General features: G+C 52.5%; 3 protein-coding genes across 3 annotated transcripts; all 3 read right to left on the bottom strand.

The window, feature by feature from the left end:
- Nucleotides 1–1,150: 1,150 nt before the first annotated feature.
- Nucleotides 1,151–5,880, bottom strand: LOC149995449 (leukocyte immunoglobulin-like receptor subfamily A member 5). Its single transcript, XM_090259231.1, has 7 exons — nt 5,870–5,880; nt 4,447–4,532; nt 4,292–4,327; nt 3,823–4,107; nt 3,376–3,678; nt 1,637–1,684; nt 1,151–1,487 (listed from the first exon to the last, which is right to left on the bottom strand). Exons 1-7 carry the CDS (start codon nt 5,878–5,880, stop codon nt 1,351–1,353), a joined length of 906 nt encoding a protein of 301 aa, XP_090115357.1. The 3' UTR covers nt 1,151–1,350.
- A 5,776-nt stretch (nt 5,881–11,656) lies between these two features.
- LOC149995448 (leukocyte immunoglobulin-like receptor subfamily A member 5) lies at nt 11,657–13,665 on the bottom strand. The gene is made up of 3 exons (XM_090261179.1): nt 13,553–13,665; nt 13,106–13,408; nt 11,657–11,847 (listed from the first exon to the last, which is right to left on the bottom strand). The coding sequence occupies exons 1-3, from the start codon at nt 13,644–13,646 to the stop codon at nt 11,711–11,713; spliced, it is 534 nt and encodes a 177-aa protein (XP_090117305.1). The 5' UTR covers nt 13,647–13,665; the 3' UTR covers nt 11,657–11,710.
- Nucleotides 13,666–18,739: 5,074 nt separating this feature from the next.
- On the bottom strand, nt 18,740–25,014 carry LOC149995447 (leukocyte immunoglobulin-like receptor subfamily A member 3). Its single transcript, XM_090259230.1, has 9 exons — nt 25,008–25,014; nt 24,780–24,912; nt 23,165–23,345; nt 22,864–22,927; nt 20,894–20,929; nt 20,441–20,722; nt 19,977–20,288; nt 19,477–19,758; nt 18,740–19,189 (listed from the first exon to the last, which is right to left on the bottom strand). The coding sequence occupies exons 1-9, from the start codon at nt 25,012–25,014 to the stop codon at nt 18,771–18,773; spliced, it is 1,716 nt and encodes a 571-aa protein (XP_090115356.1). The 3' UTR covers nt 18,740–18,770.
- Nucleotides 25,015–25,957: the final 943 nt, after the last annotated feature.

The following is a 25,957-nucleotide window of genomic DNA, read 5'->3' as shown; positions in this document are numbered from 1 at the left end:
CAAAGGGGAAAAAATGGAAACTACTGCAACAATATAATCAATAAAATATACTGAAAAAAAGAAATCACATGATTGCCACTTACTTTTTGTGGTTAGAACATCTCAGATGCACCTCCCTAAGCCACTTTCCAGTACATAACACAGCATAGCTCAGTGTAACCACCAGGCTGTCCGTTAGACACCCCGGGAATTGTTAGCCTTATGACTGGAGGCCGATGCCCTTTGCCCATCTTCTCCTTGTCCTACACTCTGCTTGGTGAGCACCGTGCCACTCCCTGTGTCTATGGATCGGCTTCTAGAGATCCCACATGTACGTGAGATCAGTCAGGATTTCTCTTTCTCTGTGCGATCAAGCTGGGTTAACAAATGCCCTCCAGGTCCATTCACGTTGTCTCAAATGGCAGGGCTTTTTGTTTATTTTTACTGTGACACTCTTACCGGTGTCCCCATTTCTACCCCCCCCTTTTTGTCTGCCTCCACCCTGCCCCCGCTCCCTTCCCTCTGGCCATCACCGCCCTGCCGACTGTCTCTGTGGGTCACGCATGTGCATTCCTGGACTGATCCCTCCACCTTCTTTCATCCGGTCTCCTCCTCCCTCCCCTCTGACCTCTGTCTGTCTGCTCCAAGTGTCCTGCCTCTGTTTCTACTTGTTCTTCTTTCTCATGGTTGAGTAAAATTCCATTTTATTTATATTCAGACTTTGGAATATTCCACAAATCCTATCATTCTTAAACATGGTAACGTTTTAACGTGACACCCCCACTAGGCTGTCCCTTCAAACACCAAGGAAGGACAGTTCTGGGGAAAGCACACGCGGCATCTGAAGAAGACGGGGAGCATGGGGGATCCAGAGAAGGCAGGAGGCAGTGGTTTGCATTCATCTCTCAGGGTCGTCTCTACTTTTGCCCGTTTATTTACTTGTGGCTCACAGGCGACTCCTGTGATCTGAGGAGATGAAGACCCCATGACGTCCATCGGGTCGTGTGGTGGTTAGAAATTAAGGACATTTTATCATCTACAAGTGGAAGAGGGCATGAGGTTTTAGATGTGTGAACCCAAAGCCTTGTGCGTGGACCCTCATGTCACAGGGGTGAGGAAAGAAGGGGGGTCATTACAGAGAGTCAATAAAGAAAGTCAGCAAAGACCAAGGGAGAGAAAACACACATTTACTGTGGCAGAGTCCTGTACAGGGGTCCACAGACACCCCATGCACCCAAACCGTGTTTCCTCTCCCAGACAGATTCGCAGACAGTTGCCCCACCTGCGGCCCAGACTGTCCTCCACCACGTCCTGGGTCATCAGATGGGCTCCACGCTCCCCCACTCTGAACGGTGCCCGTCCCTTTCATGTTCACGTCCCGGCTGCAGCGTGGGCCCTCCTCTCGCTGTCTCGAGCCTGAAGCAGCAGCACCCCGAGGGCCACCAGGACCAGACCAGCCACGCCCATGCGGATGAGGTTCTCCACCATGTTGTCCTGGGGGCGGGAGGCTAGGGGTTGTGGGGAAACAGATCACAGAAATAAGAAAGATAGAAGTCACCCCCGAATCATGGTTGTCCTCCCAGAACACCTGCGTCCCTCTGACAGGACCTGACCCTCTGCCCCAGCCCCGTCACTGAGGATTTCCCCTGCTCCCCACTCCTGGCACCTGGGCTGTTCTGTGATGGGCTGATGGTGCTGGCTGCTCCTGAGAATCATGAATGAGGGGGTGAGTGAGGACTTGGGGGGACCGCAGGCCTTCCTCCTGGGGTCTGTGCTCTCCAATGCCCCACCTATCAAATTACAACCTTTCCATGGTACTTCCATGAGCTCCGTCCCATCTCTGCCAGGTTCCCTGTCCCCTCCTTGGGTGATCTCAGCCTCTGGTGTGTGAACATGCCTGGATTCACTTTGGAGCAGCTAATGTCCCACAGAGCCCAAGGGTGGTAAGGAAGATGGTCACCATATGGAAATGGTTGTGTCCTGTGTGTGAGGCAGACCCCATCCACTTCCTTCCCTCCAGCTCAGAGACCCCACTAACTCAGCAGCTGATGTCCCAGGGTCCATGGGGGAGGGAATGCTGTTGGGGTTCCTGAATATCCTCCTCAGTGGAGTCCCCAAAACTCCCCAATTATTACTGTTTCAGACCCTGGAGAGACAGAGCCCTGCACAGTGTGAGCTTAGGAAGGACAGAGTTAGGGTCTCCTCACCTGACAACAGGAGCTCCAGGGGGTCACTGGGCTGTGACAGCAGGTAGGGGGAGGTGCTGAGTGGGCTGTAGCACCTGTAGGTGCCCCCTTGGGCTGAGGTCACAGAGCTCATGAAGAATTGGGCCTACGTCTACCCAGTCCAGTAGTTTATCTAACATGGGGGAGGGGAACAGGCTGATATCTCATGGACAGAAAGCGACTCCCGGGCTCCGTGACTGACACAGCAGGGCCGTGTTCTCTCCTGAACCACCGCTGGGCCCGGCTGCACTGAGAGGGAGGTGCTGTCAGGGGTTCATTCTAGAGAGAGGGGCGCAGGCTGGGCTGGGGCACTGCCTTCCTGAGCTTGTGAGGTCCCTGATATCAGCTAATGTCACCGCAGTCCGTGAGTAGGAGGGAAGCAGGATGAACAGACATGAACCCGACCCTCAGAGCAGAGAAGGTACTCCTGTCTCCACCGTGGGAGGTGAAGAGCTGGGACCAGAACCACAGCCCACCAGCCCCCCACAAAGTCCCTCACTTACCGCTCTGCTGACCTGAATCTGTGGTGGGGCGTCCTCCATCCTCAGAGCCATCTGGAAATTCAGGATGGTGGTGAGAGGTGGGTCTGCCTTCTCCCCTCCTGAGCCTGGCTCCTCTCCCAGCCTGGGCCCCACATGTCCCTCTGCCATGACCCCCCACTATCATCTGCATCCTCAGAACCCTGAGGTCCTGTGGCTCCTGTCATCTCTAACTGACTCCCTGCTGCTTGGACCCAGTCCATCCTTGAGTGTCTGGGGGACACAATACCCCTGATGGACCCTCAGAGCTCCCAGGGCTGCTCTGTGCTCCCTCTGAGCAGAGGTCTCAGTGACTCACCTGCTGTGGGGATGGGCCCTGTAGGAAGAGGGCGGAGGCCACAGAGGGTCCTGGGAAGGAGGACGGAAGCAGCTGAGGGTCGGAGACTAACCCTGGAGTTGTCAATAGACACTTTTTCTACGTCTGCTGTGTGGCCCCCAGACACTTCCCTGCCCTTCTGTCACCTCTGAACCCGGGGAGGGGGAGGGGAGGCAGGACAGGGAGGGTCCCTGAGGGGCACATCTGTGCTGGGCGACCATCACTTAGACCCCTCAGTCCCCTCCAACCTCAGATGCCTCCTGGGGACACCACCCCGAGCTGACGGCTCAGAAAGGATGGGGTCATGGGTCCTCACCTGAGACCAGGAGCTCCAGGACGTCACTGGGCTGTGACCACACCTGTGGGGTGTTCCTGTAACAGCCGTAGCATCTGAACGTCCACCTGCGGCCGGGGGTCACGGGGCCCACAGGGAACAGGGCCTGGAAGAGCCCAATGGGGTGTGGCTGTGAGTCCCGGGTCCAGGTGAGCCTGTCCTCTCCTTCCTCAGTCAGAATGAACCTGCCAAATCCTTCCCATGAGACACACTGGAGGGTCACATTCCCTCCTGAGGTCACGACAGGGCTGGGCAGAGCTGAGAGGCTGGGTTTGCTGTGCAATCCTAGGACAGAAGGAGGCAGTGTGTTAAATGGGGCTCACATCTCCCTCATGTCCCCCAGGGCTGGGCTGTGAGAGGGAGACACCCTGAGAGCACCCCCTTCCTGAGGGCAGAGCCTGAGGCTGGGACCCCTGAGTGTCCTCTCACCTGTCACCACCAGCTCCAGGGGGTCACTGGGCTCTGAAATGCCAGCGGGGCTGAGGTAGTAACAGCGATAACTCCCTGCAGTGTAACCTGTCATCTGTGTGATGGAGAACTTGGCCTTGTTTCCGGGCTCCAGTGGCCTCCATCTGTCCAAGGGCACTGGGCTTCCCTCTTTGTCCACACGGTACTCCTCAGCCTCCACGGTCCCCTGACACCAGATGATCACGGGGCTCCCCCTGGGGATCACAGAGCCTGGCTCAGCCCAGAGGTTGGGTTTGGGGAGGGTCCCTGGAAGGAATCAGGGGCTGGGTCAGAAGTCATTTCCCAACCGCAGCGCCTAGCTGTCGGCCCTGAGCAGCTCAGACGTCCTTCATCCGTCATCCCAGACCTGCTCTTCTCCACCCCCAACCGCTCAGGGGGTGGCCCCTCGTCCCCGGTGAGGACAGCACCTGGGAAATCTGGGAAGACTCACCTGCCTGCACTGGGGTCCGCAGGCCCACGCTCAGCTCTGGAAGAGAGGCGCTGTGAGAGACCTGCCCTGAATCCTGGGCAGGACCCTCCTCCCTGTGAGCCCCCAAGTCCTGGGTCCTGGCAGAGCAGGGCTCCCCCTCCCCCCTCACATCTCACCCAGGCAGAGCAGGGCCGTGAGGGTGGGGGCCACGGTGTCTCTCCTCTCTGGACCCCGCTGTGCAGAAGGAAGAGGCCCCGGTGTCCTCAGGGTAGACAGACGCACAAGGTTTGGCCACTGGAGGCTGGCCCTCCCTGTCACGGGGTGTCACGTCAGCAGCCTCTCAGGAAGGGGAACAGGGTCTCCCCAGGAGCCTGGCCCTAATTCTCACGATGGAGCCTGAAACAAACCCCAAGCCTTCTGAGACACCCCTTGCAAGTGAGGTACCACAGGGCACGTCTTTCCAGGTCAGAGCCTCCCTTTGGGGCCCTCTCCCCCACAGTTTTCCATGAGCACCTGCCTGTGGGTTTTTCCCGTGGACAGTGGTCACCCAGGCCCTGCAGGTGCTTCAGGAAGACGTGGTCCCTGTGTCTGCAGAGCTCAGACCACAGAGACACGTCCCCCTCTCGCTGTGCAGGCAGGTCCAGTGTCACCGTGACCGTGAGCACCAAGGGCACATGCAGGGAAGGAGGGGAAGGAAACGCGCCCCTTGCCCTGGCCCCAGAGTGTGGCTTCTCTTATACCCCAGCCCCTCCTGAACTTCTCCTTTTTCTTGGCAACAGCGTCCACCCACTCCTTCCAGGAAACCAGCCTGACTCACTCCTGCTCCTCCGAGCCCGTTCCCTGGGCAGAGCTGTCCCCACACCCTGCATTCTTCCCTCCGGTCTTCAGCCCATGAGGACAATGAGTGGGTTAATGCTCTCATGTTGGTGACAAAGCTCATTCTTAGTTAAATGCTCCTCCACCGTCCACTGCCCTTGTGTTATTGAGCAGTAATACTCAGCCTCTGGGCCTCAGTTTCCCCACCTGCCACGTGTTGTCATGAACCCCCACTCCTCAGAGCGGCTGTGGTAGCTGTGCCTGGGACATGGAGGGACCCGTCCTTGCTGATTTCCTGATCCGATGAAGATGTGTGGGCTGAGAAATGAGAGGGTCAAGGTACCTGACTCTACAGTCAGGGTGGACGGTGGACAGGCCCCCTCAAGAGCCCCCAAGTGCTCCTAAATTCTGAAATACACACCAGGCTCAATGCAGAAAAGGAGAAGTAAAAGTTCCCTGTATCACAGGCACCTACCATAAATAAAACAGGCCAAAACTGAGTGGCTGCCAATGCTTGGCATGAGCAGGGGTCATCTGATGGGAGGCTCCACTCTGTGGTCGGAAAAGATTCTGCCGGGTACTCCCACACAGGGAGGGGACTTGGGGCAAGAAGGTAGTTGGATGAAGTGTTTCCCCCTCCCCAGCTTTGGTGGTTGACTCTGGGATATCTGTGCCCACTGACGGCCCATGGTCAGCACTGAGCCATGTCCCCTGTGTGTGTGAAGCTGAGTCAATCCAGTGTCATCTGACATGGATGTCTGGGCAGGCTTGTGTGAGGCTCACATTGGAGCCATCTTTTCGTTTTTTTTTTAATATTTTATTTATTAATTTTCAGAGAGAGGGGAAGGGAGGGAAAAGGAAAGAGAGAGAAATATAAATGTGTGGTTGCCTCTCACATGCCCCCAACTGGGGACCCAGCCTGAAACCCAGGCATGCGCCCTGACTGGGAATCAAACTTGCGACCCTTTGATTCACAGGACAGCACTCAATCCACTGAGCTATGCCAGCCAGGGCTGGAACCATCCTTTCCAGGCACAACATGGTCAGATGCTAAGTTTGGGGAGCGCACACCATGTGGTGGGGTACGTTAGCACTTTCAGGTCTGAATATCAGGACAGCAAACTCTCTGTGGACAACTGGGCATGTGGGAGGATCATGTCCAACAGGAATGGACATCAAGAAGAAACCCTCCAAATGACACCTGGTGGTGTGAAAGGCTGTCTACAGAGCCATTAATGGGACTAAGATTTCTGAGAAAACACTAGGAGTATATGGAACTCATTTTAACGTAAGCGTGTTTAAATATCTGGGGAAAAAAGGGAGATCCAAGATGGCGGAGGAGTAAGTGAAAACTACACTAACCTCCTCCCAGGACCAGTCTGGATTTACAACTTAATTGTGGAGAAGTCATCTGGAATAACCAACTGAACACTAGCTGGAGAGATCTCATAACCACGGGGAGACAGGAAATGCCGCTACGTCACAACGCGACCAGTAGGGAGTGCGGAGATGAGAAAGCACTGAATGGGCTCCCACGGTGGCAGCTGAAGGGACTGAGAAACAGCTCAGCAGCTGGGAGTTGCCCCTGAGAAGGGCAGGGTCTAAACCCCCAGCTGGGCTTCCCAACCTACAGCAAGAGAGTGGAAAGTAAAATAGTATCCAGCTGTGAAAAGCAAAAAACCACAGGATTTCTTGCTAGCTGGAAACAGCTGGAGAAAAAGAGTTCTTAAGCAGATCATGTACAAAAATATTTTGGCCCTCACTTACCCTGGGCTCAAACAGCGGGAAGGCAGAGAGGACCAGATCCCAGTGCTGACTCATTCCCAGTACTGCAGGCAGACCATTGCCCTCTGAGTGGCGTCAGCCTGAAGGGAAGCAAAGACCCCGCCTACAGGAATTAAGCTGCCACACCCTCGGTCCTTAAACCTGATGGCAAATCACAGATTGAATAGATTAACAGGTAAAGGAGGCAGACAAAGTCAGTAGATCTCTGGAAGTCTCCGACAGGCTGCCTAGGGCCAGACTGGTACACGATCTGACGCCACCAGGGGCAGATCCAGGAAGTGCAGATCAATCTAAGAAGCACCAACAAACAATAGGAGTCACAAAAATGGGGAGACAGAGAAACAACCCCCCCATCAAAAGGAAAGGAAGAATCCCCAGAAAGAGTGCTAAATAAAATAGAAGAAAGGAAACTATCAGACATGGAATTCAAAACAGGTATTATGGGGAAGATCAATGAGCTCAGCGAGCTCAAGAAAAACTACAAAGAACTCCAGGGAAACTACAAGGAATTTACAGAGCATTATACCAGCATGAAGAAGGAATAGAAGCTTTCAATAAGAGCCAGGAACAAATGAAGAATACAATTTCTGAACTGAAGAACAAAGTAGAAGGAATTAAAAGCAGGCTAGAGGAAGCAGGAGATCAGATCAGCGAGCTAGAGGACAACGTAGACAAAAATTCCCAGATAGTGCAACAAAATGAAAATAGATTGAAAAAGAATGAAGAGGTTTTAAGACAGCTGCAGGACAGCATAAAACATAATAATATCTGTATCATAGAAATCAGTAGGAGAAGAAGAGGAGCAAGGGATAGAAAACCTGTTTGAAAAAGTAATGATAGAAAACTTCCCTAACTTGACGAGAGGAAAAATCATGCAAGTCCAGGAAGCACAGAGGATCCCAATGAAGGTCAACTCCAAGACACATCCTAAGTAAAATGACAACATTGAAAGACGAAGAGAGAATAATAAAAGCAGCAAGAGAGAAACAGCTAATAACATACAAGGGAGCTCCAATAAGGCTACCATTAGATTTCTCAACAGAAACACTACAAGCCAGAAGAGAATGGCAAAATATATTTCAAGCAATGAAAAACAAAGGCCTACAACCTAGAATACTCCACCCAGCAAGGCTCTCATTCAAAATGGAAGGTGAAATAAAGAGTTTCCCAGACAAAAGAAAGCTAAAAGAATACATCTCCATGAAGCCAGCATTGCAAGAGATGCTAAAGGTTCTGCTTTAAGAAGATGAAGAAACAAAGAGAGACAGAGAGGAACACAAGTACAAAGGGGAAAAATGACAATGAATAAGTACCTATCAATATTAACAAAAGAACTTATGCATCCCTATGTTCCCAGCAGCACTATTTACAATAGCCAAGTGATGGAAACAACCTAAGTGCCCGTCTGTACATTAGTGGATCAAAAAACTGTGGTCCTTTTATGCAATGGAGTACTATGTAGCAGAAAGAAAGAAGGAACTCCTACTCTCTGCAACAACATGGACAGAACTAGAGAGAATTATGCTTAGTGAAATAAGCCAGGCAACAAAAGAAAAATACCATATGATATCACCTAATGCAGAAAACTGAGGAACGACACAAACAAGTGAGCAAAATTGAACCAGAGGTATGTAAACAAGGAATAAATTAACAGTAACAAGGGAGGTTGCGGGAGGGAGAGACGGGGGTAAGAAGGGGAAGGGTCTAGTCAAAGAATGTGTATGAATGACCCATGAACATGGACAATGGGGTGGGGATTGACTGTGGGACAAGGAGTGGGCTGGGTGGGGGGAAGCAATGGGGAAAAAAGTGAGACAACTGTAATGGGAAAACAAACAAAAACGTTTAGTAGAAAAAAAATGAAAGCAAAATAAACAAATAAATGAGCCAGCAACCCCCCTCTCCAAAAAAACTTCACACATAGGAAAGTGAACAAAAGAAAATGTAAAGTATGGGAATGCCAGTTCAGTGAATATTAGAAGGACAAGTATTTTCCTTCACACTGTATATTTTTTCCCTACCTGATCCCTCCAAAATTTGGCATTCTGAAGTAAGTAATGACATAAGGTTCTTTGCATAAAACTAATAAGAAAGGTTGCTAATAGAGGTTTTGTCGACCATGACTCTAACTGGAATGTCATGCCTAAAGGAGGCATGCCTGGGCTCTGGTTGTTACCAAAAAGCCCTGAAGAACTGGGATTGACTTTTGAAGGTAATAAAAGCCCATGAGAAGAAAAGGCCTGGTGCCTTGGTTGGTTGTGCGGTCCATGGTAATCTTTCCAGGGGAGGAATGAAAGTTGCTTTCCTGAAAGATGGCTAGAAGAAACCTTAAGGCACAATGGAAAACCTGAAGGACTTGGAAAAGACAGGTGTTTACATGCAAGGCTGAATGGCAGGTATGTGGCTCAGTTTCTGTGCCCTGAGGGCAGACTGAAGGTCACACTAAAGGTTCCTTGTGTAAGTTCCAGCAAAGCAGAACTAAATATCATATGTGATCATCTGCTGCTCCTGTTGTGTTTATGCAAACAAACAGGATAAATTAAAAATGAACTTAATGCAGTCCCTTTAATGACAAGGAGGGTAATCTTAAGGAGAAAAATCGTGATTCAAAGAAAACCATAATGCTCAGTGGTAGACTATAAACTAGTGCAGCTAATTGTCTTTAAAGTTTATTTTTATTTAAAGTTTGTTTTCATTTGAAAGTTAAACTAGGTCTGTGACATCATCAAAGATGCTTAATTTACAGGAAAGAATGTCAAATGTTTTGCAATTGGATGTCTTCCCAGGGGGGGAAAATAAAAAAGAAGTCACCAAATGGAAGTCACGAAAATCATTGAGCAAACCTTCCAACACTGCACTATATTTAACCCCTAAACAGATTGCACAGGGCTCTATTCCTTCTTTTTTTTTTTTTTTAAAAAAAAGATTGTATTTATTTATACTTAGAGTAGAGGAAAAGAGGGAAAGAAACATTAATACGTGGCTATCTGTTGCACGCCCCCAACTGGGGACGTGGTCTGTAACCCAGGCATGTGCCCTGATTGGGTATCAAACTGGCAACCTTTTGGTTCACAGGCCAGTGCTCAATCCACTGAGCGACACCAGCTGGTGCCATTCCATCTTTTTATTGATAGTGTTTCTCCTGGTATGCTGACCTGCTGGATGAATGATGTCCCTTTTTGAATGTTGTGGAATGGAATGACCCTGCGTGCCTTCTTTTGAAAATCTTTTCTTATCGACCCGCCACCACGTTTGAAGATTGACACGCATTGTTCTTGGTGATTTAATTTGTGCTTTTGCACTGCCCTTGGGTAGCCCCTGGTGAGCACATACCTCCCATCCTTCTTTTTCAGTCATGGGGTTTTGTGATGTGTGCTTGCTTCATAACATGAGTCACGCTGGTCAACGTTGCTGTGGGAGGAGCTCACGCCTGCATACACATTTTCGCCAGCATGTAGACGCTGTGGTCACAACTCTACATTTCCTCTTTTTCACTGCGTAATTCCAACGTACTCCCCCAATTGGCTGAAGTGATTTTCACCTCCCCCACAAGTGAACGTGAGTTCTGAGTCCATCTATCACCAGATCTGATATGTTTTCTTTTGCCTCTTGCAGGAATGTTCTGGGGTGATGCTGTCACAGTTTTGCTGACATGGCGCCATCCCACTGCGGTAGGAATTAGCATTATCTCTAAAAGATGAAAGATACGGGTCAACACAGGGTGCATGGAGAGGTGTGGGGCAGGCAGCTTACTCAGTGGTGACAATAATTCTGTAGTCTCCCAACTCTGCATTCGGCGGAGTCTCATTGACATTATGGGTTGGCCATAAAGAGGGAATTTACATTCCAGAAATTGGCAAATGTCATAAGTTGGAGCACCCTATGGCATGTTTCTTCAGGGCAGCACACACCAGGTGGCTCGTTCAAACACCCACGTGTCGATGCCAGGTGAGAACAGTTCTGGGGAGATGGCACATGAGGCAGCTGATGAAGGCAGGGAGGACAAGGGGAAAGGGAGAGGGTGGTAGGCATTGGATTTATAGTTCCCAGGCTTGTATCTGGTTTAGTTAATTTAATCATTTCTTGAAACCAGGTTAACTTCCATGAACTGAAGAGAAGAAGATGCAACAATAATTATCTGCTAAAGGAGACTTCTGGCCAAGATGGAGGCCTAGATAGATCTGTGTGTCTCCCTCCACAACTAAGAAGGAACACAACTACCTCAAAACTAGAGACAACCAGAAGTTCCAGAAAATCAAGCTACATAGAAGTTCAACAAAAGAAGATATAAAGAAGAAATACTCATCCAGACAGGTAGGAGGGGTGGAGCCAGGGTGGAGAGGATGCGGTGTGGTCGCAGCAGCAATGGCGGCAGCGGCAGGCCGGCAGAAAGCGGAGTCACGCCTTTTAAAAAGTCGTGAGGGTGGAGGAGAGCAAAGGGAAAAAAATGGGACTACTGTAACAACATAATCAATAAAATATACTTACAAATATAATTATCTGGTAAAGTAGTGATTAGAAATGAGGAGCACTTTATTACATAACAGTAAAGGACAGGAGCTTTGAATGTGGGGACTCAAATCAGCCACAGGGGACGAACCCTCATGTGAGGAAAGAAGGGGAGTCATTGAAGACAAAGAGAGAGAAAACACACATTTACTGTGGCAGAGTCCTGTACAGGGGCCCTCAGACACTCCCTGCACCCAAACCGTGCTTCCTCTCCCAGACAAATTCGCAGACAGCTGCCCCAGCTGCGGCCGAGAGTGTCCTTCACCACATCCTGGCCATTAGATGGGCTCCATGCTCCCGCACTCTGCACGGTGCCCGTCCCCTCTGTGTTCACGTCCTGGCTGCAGCGTGGGCCCTCCTCTCACTGTCTCGAGCCAGACCCAGCAGCACCCCGAGGACGAGCAGAACCAGACCAGCCACGCCCATGCGGATGAGATTCTCCACCGTGTAGTCCTGGGGGTGGGAGGCTAGGGATTGTGGGTAAACAGGTTGCAGAGGTCAGGGCAGAAAAAAGTCACCCCAGAATCCTGAATGTCCACCCAGGGCACCTGCCTCCCTCTGACAGGACATGACCCTCTGTCCCAAGCTCTTCAATCCAGACCTTCTCTGACTCACCGTTCTGGGGGTCTGTCTTGTTCTGTGATGGGCGGATGGTGCCGGCTGCTCCTGAGAACCACAAAAAGATGGGACCTGACCCCAGCCTGTCCCTGCGTTCTCAGGTCTAATACCCACTTCTCACAACATAGACTCTGTATCGACCTTAGTGACACCTCTCTCTGCGGAGGAAGGTCCCATCTGGACTCCTCATCGCTCACATGAATGCAGATCCCCATTTCTCCATCCTGGTGGAACCTATTTTGCTGGATTCCCAAGTTAACAACAGTTTTCTCTCCAATTCAATCGAGCTTTGCTCTGCTCTGTTTTCACTCTGGACCCAGGACCACGTTGCTTAATTGCTTTGGGAGGAGAGTATCCACTTATTCTACAGCTGAGGACACAGGTACTGGGATGAGGGGATGGTGATGTTGGGGTCCGATGTCAGGAGCCTATTGGGTTGAGGGTCTGGGCCTGACCCCTTTTTAACCAAGTTCAACCCATCCCTCTGGTGTTTCATCACCTATTTAATCCATCAGTAATAATTCTTCACATAGGACTGCCTACCATAGGATATGTCTGCGAGTTTATAATGCTTGTATGTAATTTACATGTATGCACATATACACACACATATACACATTTAGACATTAAAGCACACAGAGATCTATGCATATTATTTACAAATGCTAGTGCTGAGTCAGTACGTCATTATGACAGTATTTCTGGTTTTCTGTGGATGAGCAGATAAATAGCAAATATATGAACCCACATAGGATGAAATATGCTGGTCAGATTCACACACACACACACACACACACACACACACATGCGCACTGAGGGAAGGAGAATATATCAGGTGCAAGGAGGCAGGTCTGCTCTGGGCAGTGTCAGGAGTGAATGCCTTCCTTGGACGTGACCTTTGAGCTGATTTCTGAACGGGGAGGAGGGGCCTGAGCAGCCCCGTGAGGACCCGTCGCCCTCCCTGAGCCTCCCGCTCTCACTGCTTCTCACTCCCAGGGCCTCTGGGCCCAGAACCCCAGTGTCTCCTGCCCTGACCGGCCACCAGGGCTGCCCCTGAGACCTGCCTTCCCACTAAGTCACTCAGGGGCCAGGATGAGTCGTCCTCACCTGAGACCAGGAGCTCCAGGGTGTCACTGGGCAGTGACCACACCTGGGGGGTGTTCCTGTAACAGCCGTAGCATCTGAACGTCCACCTGCGGCCGGGGGTCACGGGGCCCACGGGGAACAGGGCCTGGAAGATCCCACTGGGCTGTAGCTGTGAGTCCAGGGTCCAGGGGAGCCTGTCCTCTCCTTCCTCAGTCAGAATGAACCTGTCAAAACCCTCCCATGAGCGACACTGGAGCGTCACGTTCCCTCCTGAGGTCACGACAGGGCTGGGCAGGGCTGAGAGGCTGGGTTTGCTGTGCAATCCTAGGGGAGAAGGAGGCAGCATGTTAAATGGGGCTCACACCTCCCTCATGTCCCCCAGGGCTGGCCTGTGTGGGGGAGACTCCCTGAGAGCACCCCCTTCCTGAGGGCAGAGCCTGAGGCTGGGACCCCTGAGTGTCCTCTCACCTGTCACCACCAGCTCCAGGGGGTCACTGTGCTCTGACCGGCCAGCGGGGCTGAGGTAGTAACAGCGATAGGTCCCTGCAGTGTAATCTGTCATTTGTGTGATGGGGAACTTGGCCCTGTCCCTGGGCTCCAGTGGCTTCTGTCTGTCCCAGGGAACTGGTCTTCCCTCTTTATTTAGAAGGTACTCTTAAGCCTCCAGGGTCCCCTGACACCAGATGGTCACAGGGCTCACCCAGGGGATCACAGGCCCTGGCTCAGCCCAGAGGGTGGGTTTGGGGAGGGTCCCTGGAAGGAATCAGGGGCTGGGTCAGAAGTCATTTCCCAACCGCAGTGCCCAGCTGTCAGCCTGGAACATTTCAGACGTACTTCATCCGTCATCCCAGACCTGCTGTTCTCCACCCCCAACGTCCCAGGGGGTGGCCCTTTGTCCCCAGTGAGGACAGGGACCTGGGACACCGAGGGAGACTCACCTGCCTGCACTGGGGTCCTCAGGCCCATGCTCAGCCCTGGAAGAGAGGCGCTGTGAGAGACCTGCCCTGAATCCTGAGCGGACCCTCCTCCCTGTGAGCCCCCGAGTCCTGGGTCCTGGCAGAGCAGGGCTCCCCCTCCCCCTCCTCTCATCTCACCCAGGCAAAGCAGGGCCGTGAGGGTGGGGGCCATGGTGTCTCTCCTCAGTGAACCCCACTGTCCAGAAGGACGAGGCCCCAGTGTCCTCAGGGTAGACCGACGCACAGGGTGTGGCCACTGGGAGGCTGGCCCTCCCTGTCACGGGGTGTCACGTCAGCAGGCTCTCAGGAAGGGGAACATAGTCTCCCCAGGAGCCCGGCCCTCATTCCCATGATGGAGCCAGAAACATCCCAAGCCTCCTGAGATGCCCCTTGCAGGTGAGGTGACCCAGGGCACGTCCTTCCAGGTCAGAGTCTATCCCACGGGGCCTCCTGCCCCTCAACCATCCATCAGCACCTGCCTGTGTGTCCTCCCCATGGACAGTGGTCACCCAGGCCCTGCAGGTGCTTCAGGAAGACGTGGTCCCTGTGCCTGCAGAGCTCAGACCACAGAGACACGTCCCCCTCTCACTGTGCAGGCAGGTCCAGTGTTACTGTGACCATGAGCACCAAGGACACATGCAGGGAAGGAGGGGAAGGAAACACATGCCCCTCCCCCTGGCCCCAGAGTGTGACTTCTTTCTATAACAGCCCCAATCACACTTCTCCTTTTTTGTAGCAAAATGATCCACCCCGCCTCCGTGAGAACCAACCTCAGAGTAATCCTGCCCCTCAGGGGCCCTTGTCCCTCAGAAGAGCTGTCCCTTCATGCTGTGGCCCCGTCTTCATTTATGGCACAATGAGTGGATTACTTCTTTCATTTGGGGGAGAAAGCTGACTTCCACTGAAATATTCCTCTGTGGTCCACGGCCTGTGTGACCTGAGCGCTCACGTTCAATCAGTCCCTGAGCTACAGTTTCATTGTTGGCATCATGTCACGAGCCTCAGTGCTCAGAGGAGGTTTGGGGTCCGTGGTCCTGTGTGGGTGGACGGGGTCCATCCTTGTTCATTTCACATCCGATGAAGATGTTGGGATGAGACATGAGAAGTCAGGTGATGGTCCCAACAGTCTAAGGTGGGCTACGGCTGTGCCCGCTCAAGAGCCAATGCCATTTCAGAGGAAACCAAAACCAAAATCAAAAACGAAAGTTTCCAAAATGGAGAGGGAACCACAACAGAGAAAGGAGGCCAAAGTTGGGGGCCTCTTTGGATCCAGCGGTCCCCAGATCAGAGGCTCCTGCCCCTGTGTGGGCATGACAGATACTCCAGGGTCCCCGCAGCAGGGAGACCTTTCACTAGGTGCAAACTGGAGGCTCTGTGGTCCCTTCGACCATCCAGGATGTCTCTACCCACTGATGCAGTGCCAGGTCACAGCACTGAGTCACGTCGTGTCTGTGTGTGTGTGTGTGTGTGTGTGTGTGTGTGAAACAGACTCAATCCCGTTGAGTCTGACATGGGCGTCTGTCCACGTGTGAGTATGAGGTTCACCTTGGAGTCATCGCTGCCAGGCACATCCCAGTCAGATGTTGTTTGAGCAGCAAATGTCATGGGGCAGAGTAGCTGCAACTCTCCACCCGCTCTCAGTCCCGAGGCCAGGACAGCCCTGGGAGGGACTGTGTGTGGAGAACCATGTGTGTGTGACCTGAGGTGAGTGTCAGCAGGAATGGACCGAGACGCACAGTGTTGTGAGCACTGCCTACAGAGTCAGTAATGGGGGTTGTCATATCTGAGAAAACAGTTCATGGAGGATAGATAATAGTCCTTTTATTTTATATTTAGATTTCTGAAAAAATAAAGGAGCTACTTGTATTCTTCAAATAACAACAGGGGTTATATTATAGAGGAATATCAAATTTCAGAATCAAATTAGACAAACATCTTAGAGGTAGGAAAAAAATGGAAATACACTCAAAACATTTTTTCCATCAAGGTGAAGATACAGCTGAAGATACAATTATGAAACTGGAAGGCAGCAACGAGGAAATGTTTAGGGTGCAATACGGGGGGAGTGGAATTAGACAGTTAAATACAGGGAGACTAGAAAGAGAGAAGCCCATGGATATGGGGAGTTTCGGGAAAAAGTGGTGAGGATGGCGTCTGCTACAGCCCAAGAGGCTCATAAATGGGTGTTTTGCAGAGAAGCAGAGAGCACACCCAGTGGCAAGGACCACAAATCTAGACTTAAAAAAACAAATTATTTCAAAGAGTTGGTTTCGCAGCCCACTGCCTGGTGCTTGCTTCAAACATCAATGTGCTCATTCAAACTGATGGCATTTCTGAAGAAACTCTTATCCAATGAGGACACAAAGAGCTTGATGTGTCCAGAGGGCATTTTTAGGAATGATTTCAGATTTACCTGTCCTAATAAGGATGCTATTTTTCAAAAAACAGGGCCCTACTTATATCCACGTATTCTGTTCTCTGAAACATATTCTGTGTTCTGAGCTGAAGAGAAGTCTAGATCAAGGGATGTGCCTAATAAAAATAAGGAAGAATGTAGACTCACATATGACAGTGAACCAGAGCATGAAGGTGCGGATCCAAAGAAGACACAAATGTAGTCTCATGGCATTGAAGTGACAAGTGAAGGGAATTGTTCTAAGAAAATCGGTAATGGTGGGACGGACATGTCTGCAGTTTAATAGCACCAGAGTCTCTACAGGCAACGCTTGAGACGTATTTCATCATGTCAGAAACTCGTACTGCTCTTGACATTCTGAACAGTCAGTTCCCTCACATTGTGCTCCAGCTATTTTTCAGAACTTCCTGCTCAACAAGATTTATTTTCAAGAATCTACCTCATTGAATGGTGGACCTGTTGCCTTCTCTGTTCACATTCTCACTGCATTGTGGGCCCTCCTCTCGCTGTCTCGAGCCTGAAACAGCAGCACCCCGAGGGCCACCAGGACCAAGCCAGCAATGCCCATGCGGATGAAATTCTGCACCGTGTAGTCTTGGAGGAGGGAGGCTAAAAAAATGGGGGTAAAGAGGTCATAGAGGTCAGGGCAGACTCAAATCACCCCAGTCCTCCTGAATAACCATCAGGGCACCTGCATTTCATTGACAGAGATTTACGACCTGAGCCCAGTCCCATAACTGAGATTTTCTCCTAAGCTCCAGTCTTGGCATATGGATTGTTTTGTGATCATCCCAGAGCATCAGCTGCTCCAGAGGAAAAGAAAACAGATAGGATGTGAATGGGGAGATGGGGGGATGCTCAAGTCCTCTCTTTTCTGATCCTGAATGGGCCTCTACCACCAACATTGCCAGATTTTGTCCCCAAGGTGAGCATTTCGGGTGTCTTACCTTGAATTTTATTAGAAAACAAAGGTGAACATGCAGGAATGTAATTTGTCCTGAAAGTCATGGCATGAGGGAGTGAAGGGCTTGGTCTACCTGCTCATTGCTCTGTCTCAGCTAGCATCTTTTATCTGTGACTTGGGAATATAATTTCCATGTGACCATTCTTTCAAAAATAAATGATATCATATGTACAACACAGAGTTTTTGGATCATGCATTAACATAACCCATAAGTATTCCTTCATTTTGTAATCTAATAGGAAGATTGATAAGAAATTAGCAAAATGATAAAATAAAATATTTAGATGAAGACCTACATGGAGTTAAAGGCCTCTGTACACACAAGATAGGCTCTCATAATGTGACAAATAAAGTTCCCGGAAATATAGGGACCTCTGGGAGGGGGAGGGCACTGACATGATTTCCAGTGAGAGGTGTTTTGGAAAATGACCTGATTCAGCTGACAACCTGGTGCTCATGGAAATAGAGCAGAAGTCCTGCCATCTCTCCACGCCCACGTAATGACATTGGTCCCCGGTGGAGACGGGATATGCTCAGAGTGGACTCATGTTCTTTCTCCCACGAGCATTCACTGGCACCAAAGCTCTCAACTGATTTAGCTCTTTCAAATCTGGGCCGTATAGGCTTCTGCTGTGAAAGGTGAGAGGACCACATCCCAGATACGGAAGGATTCTGTCACTGGGAACGTTTCAAGGAGGCTGAGCCAACTGCACTTCAGCCTAGACTCCCAGTGGATCCTCAATCACCCTGACCCATAAACAAGAGGCCCCCTTTACTCTGTCTTCCCCTGTGGGCCTCAGTGCACAGGTGCCGGGATGACGCCGGACACTAGAATCAGCACCACGGACAGAGGCAGGCTTGGCGCCCACTCTTTGCTCCCCACCTGAGCTGGGCATCTTCCCCTTCATGCATCTCCTCCCATGCTGACCACACAGGACCCAGTGACCTCAGTGCTACTTGAGACATGCGGTCCCATCCTTAAGTCTTCACCGTAATCCCCGGGATATTAGAAACAAACCCTTCTGTAAATATGTGATGTGTTGAAGCATAAACTCAGAAACTGGCATAGGACAGGTGGAGTCTGTGTGTCCTCTAGGCTAAGAGGACTCTGCTACCCCATAGACGTGAAGTTTGTCCGTGTGCGTGAGGGTCTGTGAGCCCCAAATGCTGCCTGAATCACGAACCAGAGGAGGAAGTGGGGCTGTGCTGCCTCTTCACGTCCCATTTACTTTCCCCAAATGTTGGCCCTTCACCCTCTTCAGTCCCCTCCATGCACACGCCCAGCACCTCCTGGATCCTCAGACATGATAAGGCCTCGATATGTGGGGACACCCCATCTTCTCCATTGCTTTATGGGGTGAGATTCCCCCTATTGGTGACTTCACTGTTTCTCCTTTCTCCCCATCCCAGCCCAGACCTCTCCTGGGACAGAGTCTGCTCCCTCAGTGGACAGGGTAGGAGTCCCTCACCTGAGACCATGAGCTCCAGGGGTTCACTGGGGTGTGACAGCAGGTAGGGGGAGGTGCTGAGTGAGCTGTAGCACCTGTAGGTCCCCTTGTGGCCTGAGGTCACAGGACCGATGACAAAGTTGGCCTGAGAGGGGGCGGCCGTGTCCTGCAGACGAAGCTGCTGGGGAGGACCCAGGGACCCCTCCCTGTGCAGGTGGAAGGTGTCAGACCCGACCTCGGATCCACACCGCAGGGTCACGTTTGCTCCCAAGGGCATCGAGGGCCCCGGCTGGGCCGAGAGGGAGGGTTTTGTGTACAGTCCTGGGGGAGAGGAGAGGTGCGATGTGCAGAGTCACTCCCATGCCCCAATTCTTGGCCCAGAGCTGAGGGATTATGTTGTTCCCCAGGGACACTGTCTGGGACACTCTCTGTCCCCCTGGGAGGGTCTCCTTCATCCCCATGCCCTGAACTCCCGCTTCCTGACTCCTCTCCCTAAATCTCAGCCCCTCCCAGCCTGTGCACCAGGTCACTCACCTGCACCCCACATGACCACGGCGACCCTGGGCTGAGCCCTGAGCAGACAGGACAGGGCCGGGCAGGGTCCTCACCTGCGATCAGGATGTCCAGGGGGGCGCTGGGGGCCGACCACACGTGGGAGAAGCTGTGGCCGCAGTAGCACCTGTACCGGCCCCCATGGGTGTGGTTCACCCGGCCCAGGGGGAAGTCGGGGCTGGGCTGCCCACTGAGACGCTGGGGGGCTGGGGGCCCCGTGTCCTTGGTCAGAGCGAATCTGTCACAGCCGGGCTCTGAGCGACACTGGAGGGTCAGGCTGTCTCCTCGCAGCAGCAGTGCGCCCGGCTGGGCCGAGAGGGAGGGCGCCCTGTACACGCCTGGGGAGGGGGGTCGTCAGCACCCAGGGGACACACACCCACCACCCACGGGGCCGCAGGGAGAGTTCTCCTGGTCCCTCCCTGAGCTTCCCCCTGTGGTCTCTCCCCAACACGCCAGTGTCCTTGACCCCACGACCCCCAGGGCTCTACTAGGCACAAGGTTCAGATCAGTTATTTGGGTAAAGGAAAGAACTGAAGACAAGTGTGGGCCACCTCACCTGTGACCTCGATGTGCAGAGGATCACTGGGGTGTGACCACAGGTTGGGGTAGGAGCTGGGAGACCCGTAGCATCTGTAGGTCCCCCTGTGGGAGGAGCTCACGGGGCCCACAGGGAAGGTGGCCTGGGTCCACCACCTCCCAGCAGAGAACCTCAGTTCCAGTTCCATGCTTCGGGACGGGTCAGCCCCTCCCTCCATCAGTAGATACATAGTGCCCGTGATGTTCCGTGATCTGCACACGAGGGACACGTTCCCTCCCGCGGCCACCACGGGGCTGGGCTGGGCTGAGAGGGAGGGGGCCTCGTCCACTCCTGAGGGAGAAGAAGGACAGGAGGTGAAAGGACCGTCACCCCAACCTTCCCCAGGTGTGGGCTGTGAGGAGTGAGGTCCCTAAAGCCACACTGTTCCCTTCAGCCTCTGAGGAGGAGCCCGCAGTGGGGCGGGGACCCGGGTTCCCCCTCACCTGTCACCACCAGGAGCAGTGGGTCACTCCGCTCGGACACTGTGTTCCCTATACTGTATGCACACTGGTATAGCCCTGCGTGGTGTGTGCCCACGGACTGAATGAGGAACCCGGACTTGCTGGGATCCTGTGCAGTCCTCATCAGCCAGGGCTCAGAGCTCTTCCCTATATACAGAGCGTAGCCATTTGCCCACAGATTCCCCTGACACCAGATGGTCACAGGGCTCCCCTTGCTGACCACGGGGTCTAGGTCAGCCCAGATGGTGGGTTTGGGGAGGACTCCTGGAAAGGAAGAGACATGAAGTGTCAGGGGTGTCCTTGTTCCCCCAGTTTCCCCAGCTGTCTGTCCAAGGTCGCTCCCACACTGGTGACCATCAGCAGAGACACACTATGAGCCCCCAGATGCCCAGTGGTGATTTGGGGCTGAAGCAGGAGGTCTGGGGGAAAACTCACCGGCGTAGACCTGGTCCCATGGGCCCCAACACAGCCCTGGAAGAGAGTGGAAGTGAGATTCCCCCCCACCCAAAACAGGGGCTCCAGAACTGCTCTGGGCCCCTGAGCACTGGGGTCAGACCTGGGTGAGCACACCTATCCATCCTCTCAGGACTTCTGTCCCCACTCAGCCTCCTCGGTCCTGGGTCCTTTTTGGGAAGCTTCTGTTTTCCTCCAAAGTCACCGAGGCAGAGAAGGGCAGTGAGGGTCGGGGTCATGGCGCTGTCTCCCAGGGTTCCCGGTGTCAAGATGGCATATGGGGTCCACAGAGCCCAGCAGGACAGACAGACACACTGGAGTGATGAGGTCCTGGCTTGTGGGACAAATTACAGTTTCCTTCTCTGCCGCAATCTGGTGGAGGAGACAGCAGGCTCTGGGAGCTGTTAGACCAGAATGAGTCTCAGCAGACCCCACCACACACCTGCCTCTGCCTCATGGGAAACGCAAATCCAGAGCGTGACACCTGTCCTGGAACAGGAGGGGAGAGGACACAGGGCAGGACTCTGGTGCATCTCTACTTCTGTTGTAGCTCCGGCTTTTCCTTTTCTAGAACCCACATGACCTTGGGAATTTCACTTCCCTTTCCCCAGAATCTAAATATAGATTTACTTCCCGCCTTTCTCCATCCCTGCAACCAACCAGTTTTTACTGAGCAGTTGTCTGTCCTGCATGAAGTTCACTGGGGGAGGTGATCTCTCCCCCCCGGACACTCTCAGTGCTGGTCAGTGACACCAGGCAGCACAAACTTGTAGGCAGTGGGTGATGCGGGTGTCATTTCTATAATTTGTTGAGAAGGAGAAAAACAGGACAGAAAGAATCAGGGGCCTCTGGCACCTTAGTCATGGCGTGTGGGGACCTGCTGGTGACGGAGGGACCGGGACACCCTGGGGGTCAGCACAGGGCGCTGAGGAAGGAGGTGATTCTTCTACAGACACGTAGTCACGAGCGAGTGCTGTGCCCTGTCACACGGGCCTCTGCTCCCAGCAGGTTCTCCTGGGCTTGTCTTTAAGGTATTGGAAGCCTGTTCATTACTGGGGTGTGTGAGCAGAGTGCTGCTTCGAGAAGATTCCACTCCATGGGGAACAGACCGCAGGGGTGGGGAGCGGGTGATAAACTGATGAAGCTCCCACCTCTTCTCACCCCCATGGAATGAGCTGCTCAGTCCTCTCAGCAGTTTATGACAATTTCTCATGAAAGCCTAACACAAACCCCACAACAGAAGTACATCTGAAGCTGCGTGAGAGGCCACAGAAACTTCTTTGTCATTATCTGGTCTAGGACGTGTGCAGAGGCCTTTGCTCTGAGGAGGTTGGCTCAGGGGGCACCACGACAAGGCACCGTGTGGTCACAGCCCAGGTGTGAGGGTCTGGGGAGGGGGGTGGTCACTGGGATGGGTCTGGTTTGCTGGCAGGTATGGGGACGCGCCCCGGCTTGGTGGAAACTCTCTGTCCTGCAGAGGTTTCAGGATCGTGGGTGAGGAGAATTGAGTTGACCCGGACACTGATTTCTGTCTGGGAGGAACAGAGGCGGCAGTTCTCTCTAGAGGAGAAAAGCCCTGAACTCCTTTTCCTTGTGCCTTTTATTGAGAAGGATATACAGTCAGGATACACAAGTCACCAATTAACCCCAGAGGCTTTGGTTACTATTAACTTCGAGGGATTACAGATAACAACGGAAGGGGCACAGTGACGGCTTTAGGTCAAGGTGCGCTGGAGTCTCGTGCTAGAGAACGACCAGGTGTAGATTTTCATACATTTTTTTCTGCCTGTGATTTTGGACATTCTGTTTATGTTAAGGAGGAGATACACAGAGCAAGGCAAGCTTCACAGAGTCATGTACATCCTTCAAGCCTGACTTCTCACGGGAACCCTTGGTGCAACTATTGGGCCATGCCTGCCTCCAGCTTTCCCAGTTTTCCAGTTGAGACTTACAGGCCTTTTGCAAGGCATAGCGCACAGTGGGGCTACAGTTCCCAATAGCACAGAAAGCCGTCCTCTACAGGGAGGAGGGGGTTCTGCTTGGGGTGGAGAGTTGGGCTCAGCCCGCTCGTCAGCAACAGGCACCGTCAGGCAGAGTGACTGGGTGTTGCTCCAGCGAGGGTACCCCTGTGGGATGGCTCCGTGCAGGGGAGGGGCCGGGACAGGTGCACTGAGGTCCCTGAGAGGAAAACACTCCTCTGGTTGGCAGGGTCCACAGCAGGTCAGCGAGAAGGGTGAGGGGGGTCACACTTACAGGAGGTCCTGGGTCTTCAGCGGAGGGGATGGTGGTGTTGAACTGGTCCCAGAAAGAAGGCCTGTGGTCAGAGCTGTGGGCATGTCCCTTGGATGGGATGAGGCATGTAAGGGTGGAGGGCCCATCCCCTCTCTGTCCTGGTTTCGTGCAGGGGTCAATGGGACTGTCTCGGGACTGAGGACTGCAGGGATTAGGAAGAGGCTGAGGAGCCTCACACTTCTTCTTTCTGACTCCCGCGTGTCTGTGAGCAGGAGCCCTTCTCCGTCTCTCCCATCCCGTCTACTGAGGCCCGTCTGCTCCTCAGTGCCCTTCTGTGTGCGTGAGGGATTCCTCACGTGACACCGCTTCCACCTCCACGCGCTGGGCAGAGGCACCAGGAGAGGACAGTTCACAGGCTGTGATTACAACATGGAGAACTTACTGACCGTCTGTGTTGACCAGTAACTTCCATTCTATCTTCCTCATCGCAGAGACGTTGGAAGCTCAGCTCTCATGGTTGTCGTGAGGAGCAGCAGCGCCCGAGACATGAGGACCCTCCATCTGGTGTCATTTCTGGGGCCTGACGCACGCATGAGGGACTTGTGCAGGAAGCGCTGCTTGGGAGATGCAGGCCTCCCCCACTTCAACCGCCAGTCTGAAAGGGCCTCAGAACTGCGGGTTGTCCTTGGTTGAGTGACAGGTGAGCACAGACTGAAATAACAGAAATGCGCTGCTCACCCTGGAATCTGCACCCCCACACCCCCGAGTGAGGGTGGGCTCCCACCAGGGACTGAGCCCTGAGCACTGGGCCCCGAGGGCATCTCAGACCTGGGGGGCTCCCGCCTCCCATGAACCGGCACGGGGACCGGGTGCAACTTCTAAGGTAAAAGGGACCCACAGGGAACCATGTGGTTGACTAGCATTTGTTTTTGATGAAGTAAAATTCACAAAACATAGAATTAAACCGTTTAAAGCATAGAATTCCCTGGAGTTTAGTAAATTATGATGCTGCACCATCACGTCTCTCTAGTTTCAGAGGTTTTCATGCCCCAAAGGAAAACACCAAATCATCCGGCTCCCATATCTCCTGCATGTCAGCCCCTGAGAAAACACCTGATTTCTGCCCCAATAGGCTCCCTTCTCCTGGACATTTCATATAAAACCACAGAAATACGATCTTTTATGTTTAGCTTTTTATTTAGCTGCATAAGTATGATGTTCACCCACAATATGGCAGGTGCCAATACTTTGTTCTTTACATTTAAAAAACTTTCTGAGTATTGAAGACATCACATTTGTTAATATGAATGGGATCTGGCATGAAGGGGTGTAGATGTGAATCCAAACCAGCCATGTCAGTGACTCTCAGGCCACAGGGGTGAGAATAGAAGGACAGTCAACGGGAGTCCGCGATCACCACAAGGGACAGCCCCACAGTGGGATGGAGGAGGCGTCTCACCAGGAACATGAATTGCGTTTCCTGCCCCCAAACCTTGCTGGCCACGTCTGCTCCCCAGGACGACCTCAGCAGCAGCTTCCCCAGCTGCGGCCCAGACTGTCCTCCACCACATCCCAGGTGATCAGATGGGCTCCATGCTCCCCCACTCTGAACGGTGCCCGTCCCTTTCATGTTCACGTCCCGGCTGCAGCGTGGGCCCTCCTCTCGCTGTCTCGAGCCTGAAGCAGCAGCACCCCAAGGGCCACCAGGACCAGACCAGCCACGCCCATGCGGATGAGGTTCTCCACTGTGTTGTCCTGGGGGTGGGAGGCTAGGGATTGTGGGGAAACAGGTCACAGAAATAAGAAAGATAGAAGTCACCCCCGAATCATGGTTGTCCTCCCGGAACACCTGCGTCCCTCTGACAGGACATGACCCTCTGCCCCAGCCCCGTCACTGAGGATTTCCCCTGCTCCCCACTCCTGGTACCTGGGCTGTTCTGTGATGGGCTGATGGTGCCGCCTGCTCCTGAGAACCACAAAAAGATGGGACCTGACCCAGCCTGTCCCTGCGTTCTCAGATCTAATACCCGCTTCTCGCAAAATAGGCTCTGTGTTGTCCTTAGTGACACCTCTCTCTGCGGAGGAAGGTGCCCTCTGGAATCCTTGTCGCTCACACAAATGCAGATCCCCATTTCTCTGTCCTGGTGGAACCTATTTTGGTGGTTCCCCACGTTCAAAACAGTTTTCTCTCCTATTCAATGCATCTCTCCTCTGTTCTGGTTTCAGTCAGGGACCCAGGACCATGTTATTTAATTGCTTTGGGAGGAGAGTACCCACTTATTCTATAGCTGAGGATGCAGGTATTGGAATGAGGGGATGGTGGTCTTGGATTCCTATGTCAGGAGCCCATTGGATTGAGAGTCTGGGCCTGACCCCTTTTTAACAAGTTCATTCCATTCACCTGGTGTTTCATAATTATTTAATCTATCGGTAATAATTCTTCCCCTAGTCAGGACTGCCAACATAGGATATGTGTGCGAGTTTATTATGCTTGTATGTAATTTACATGTATGCACATATCTACGCACATATACACTCTTTCACATACAAGGACACACAGATCTATTTGTATTATTTGCAAAAGTTAGTGCTGAGTCAGTACGTCATTATGACAGTATTTCTGGTTTTCTGCAGCTGAGCAGATAAGTAGCAAACATGTGAATACACACAGGATGAAATATGCTGGTCAGATTCACACACACACACACACACACACACACACATGCGCACTGAGGGAAGGAGACTGTATCAGGTGCAAGGAGGCAGGTCTGCTCTGGGCAGGGTCAGGAGTGAAAGTCTTCCTTGGATGTGACC

The sequence above is a fragment of the Furipterus horrens genome, unplaced genomic scaffold (assembly GCF_987537825.1).
Source record: "Furipterus horrens unplaced genomic scaffold, mFurHor1.1.pri manual_scaffold_13, whole genome shotgun sequence".
Taxonomy (NCBI): Eukaryota; Metazoa; Chordata; class Mammalia; order Chiroptera; family Furipteridae; genus Furipterus; species Furipterus horrens.
The sequence above is the reverse complement of the archived record's forward strand: the minus strand, read 5'-3'. Positions and strand labels throughout refer to the sequence as shown.

Coding starts and splice junctions, on each gene's coding strand:
- LOC149995449 (XM_090259231.1), bottom strand. Junction 4,328..4,446: donor CACGGCCCTGCTCTGCCTGG/GTGAGATGTGAG, acceptor CCTCTCTTCCAG/AGCTGAGCGTGGGCCTGCGG. Junction 1,685..3,375: donor CCTGGAGCTCCTGGTCTCAG/GTGAGGACCCAT, acceptor CATGATTCTCAG/GAGCAGCCAGCACCATCAGC.
- LOC149995448 (XM_090261179.1), bottom strand. CDS start 13,646: ATGACAGATTACACTGCAGGGACCTATCGCTGTTACTACCTCAGCCCC. Junction 13,409..13,552: donor CCTGGAGCTGGTGGTGACAG/GTGAGAGGACAC, acceptor CTTCTCCCCTAG/GATTGCACAGCAAACCCAGC. Junction 11,848..13,105: donor CCTGGAGCTCCTGGTCTCAG/GTGAGGACGACT, acceptor CACAATCCCTAG/CCTCCCACCCCCAGGACTAC.
- LOC149995447 (XM_090259230.1), bottom strand. Junction 23,346..24,779: donor GCCCACGCTGCAGCCGGGAC/GTGAACATGAAA, acceptor TAATCCCTGCAG/TCCTCAGTCCCGAGACAGTC. Junction 19,759..19,976: donor TCTGCACATCGAGGTCACAG/GTGAGGTGGCCC, acceptor CCCCCTCCCCAG/GCGTGTACAGGGCGCCCTCC.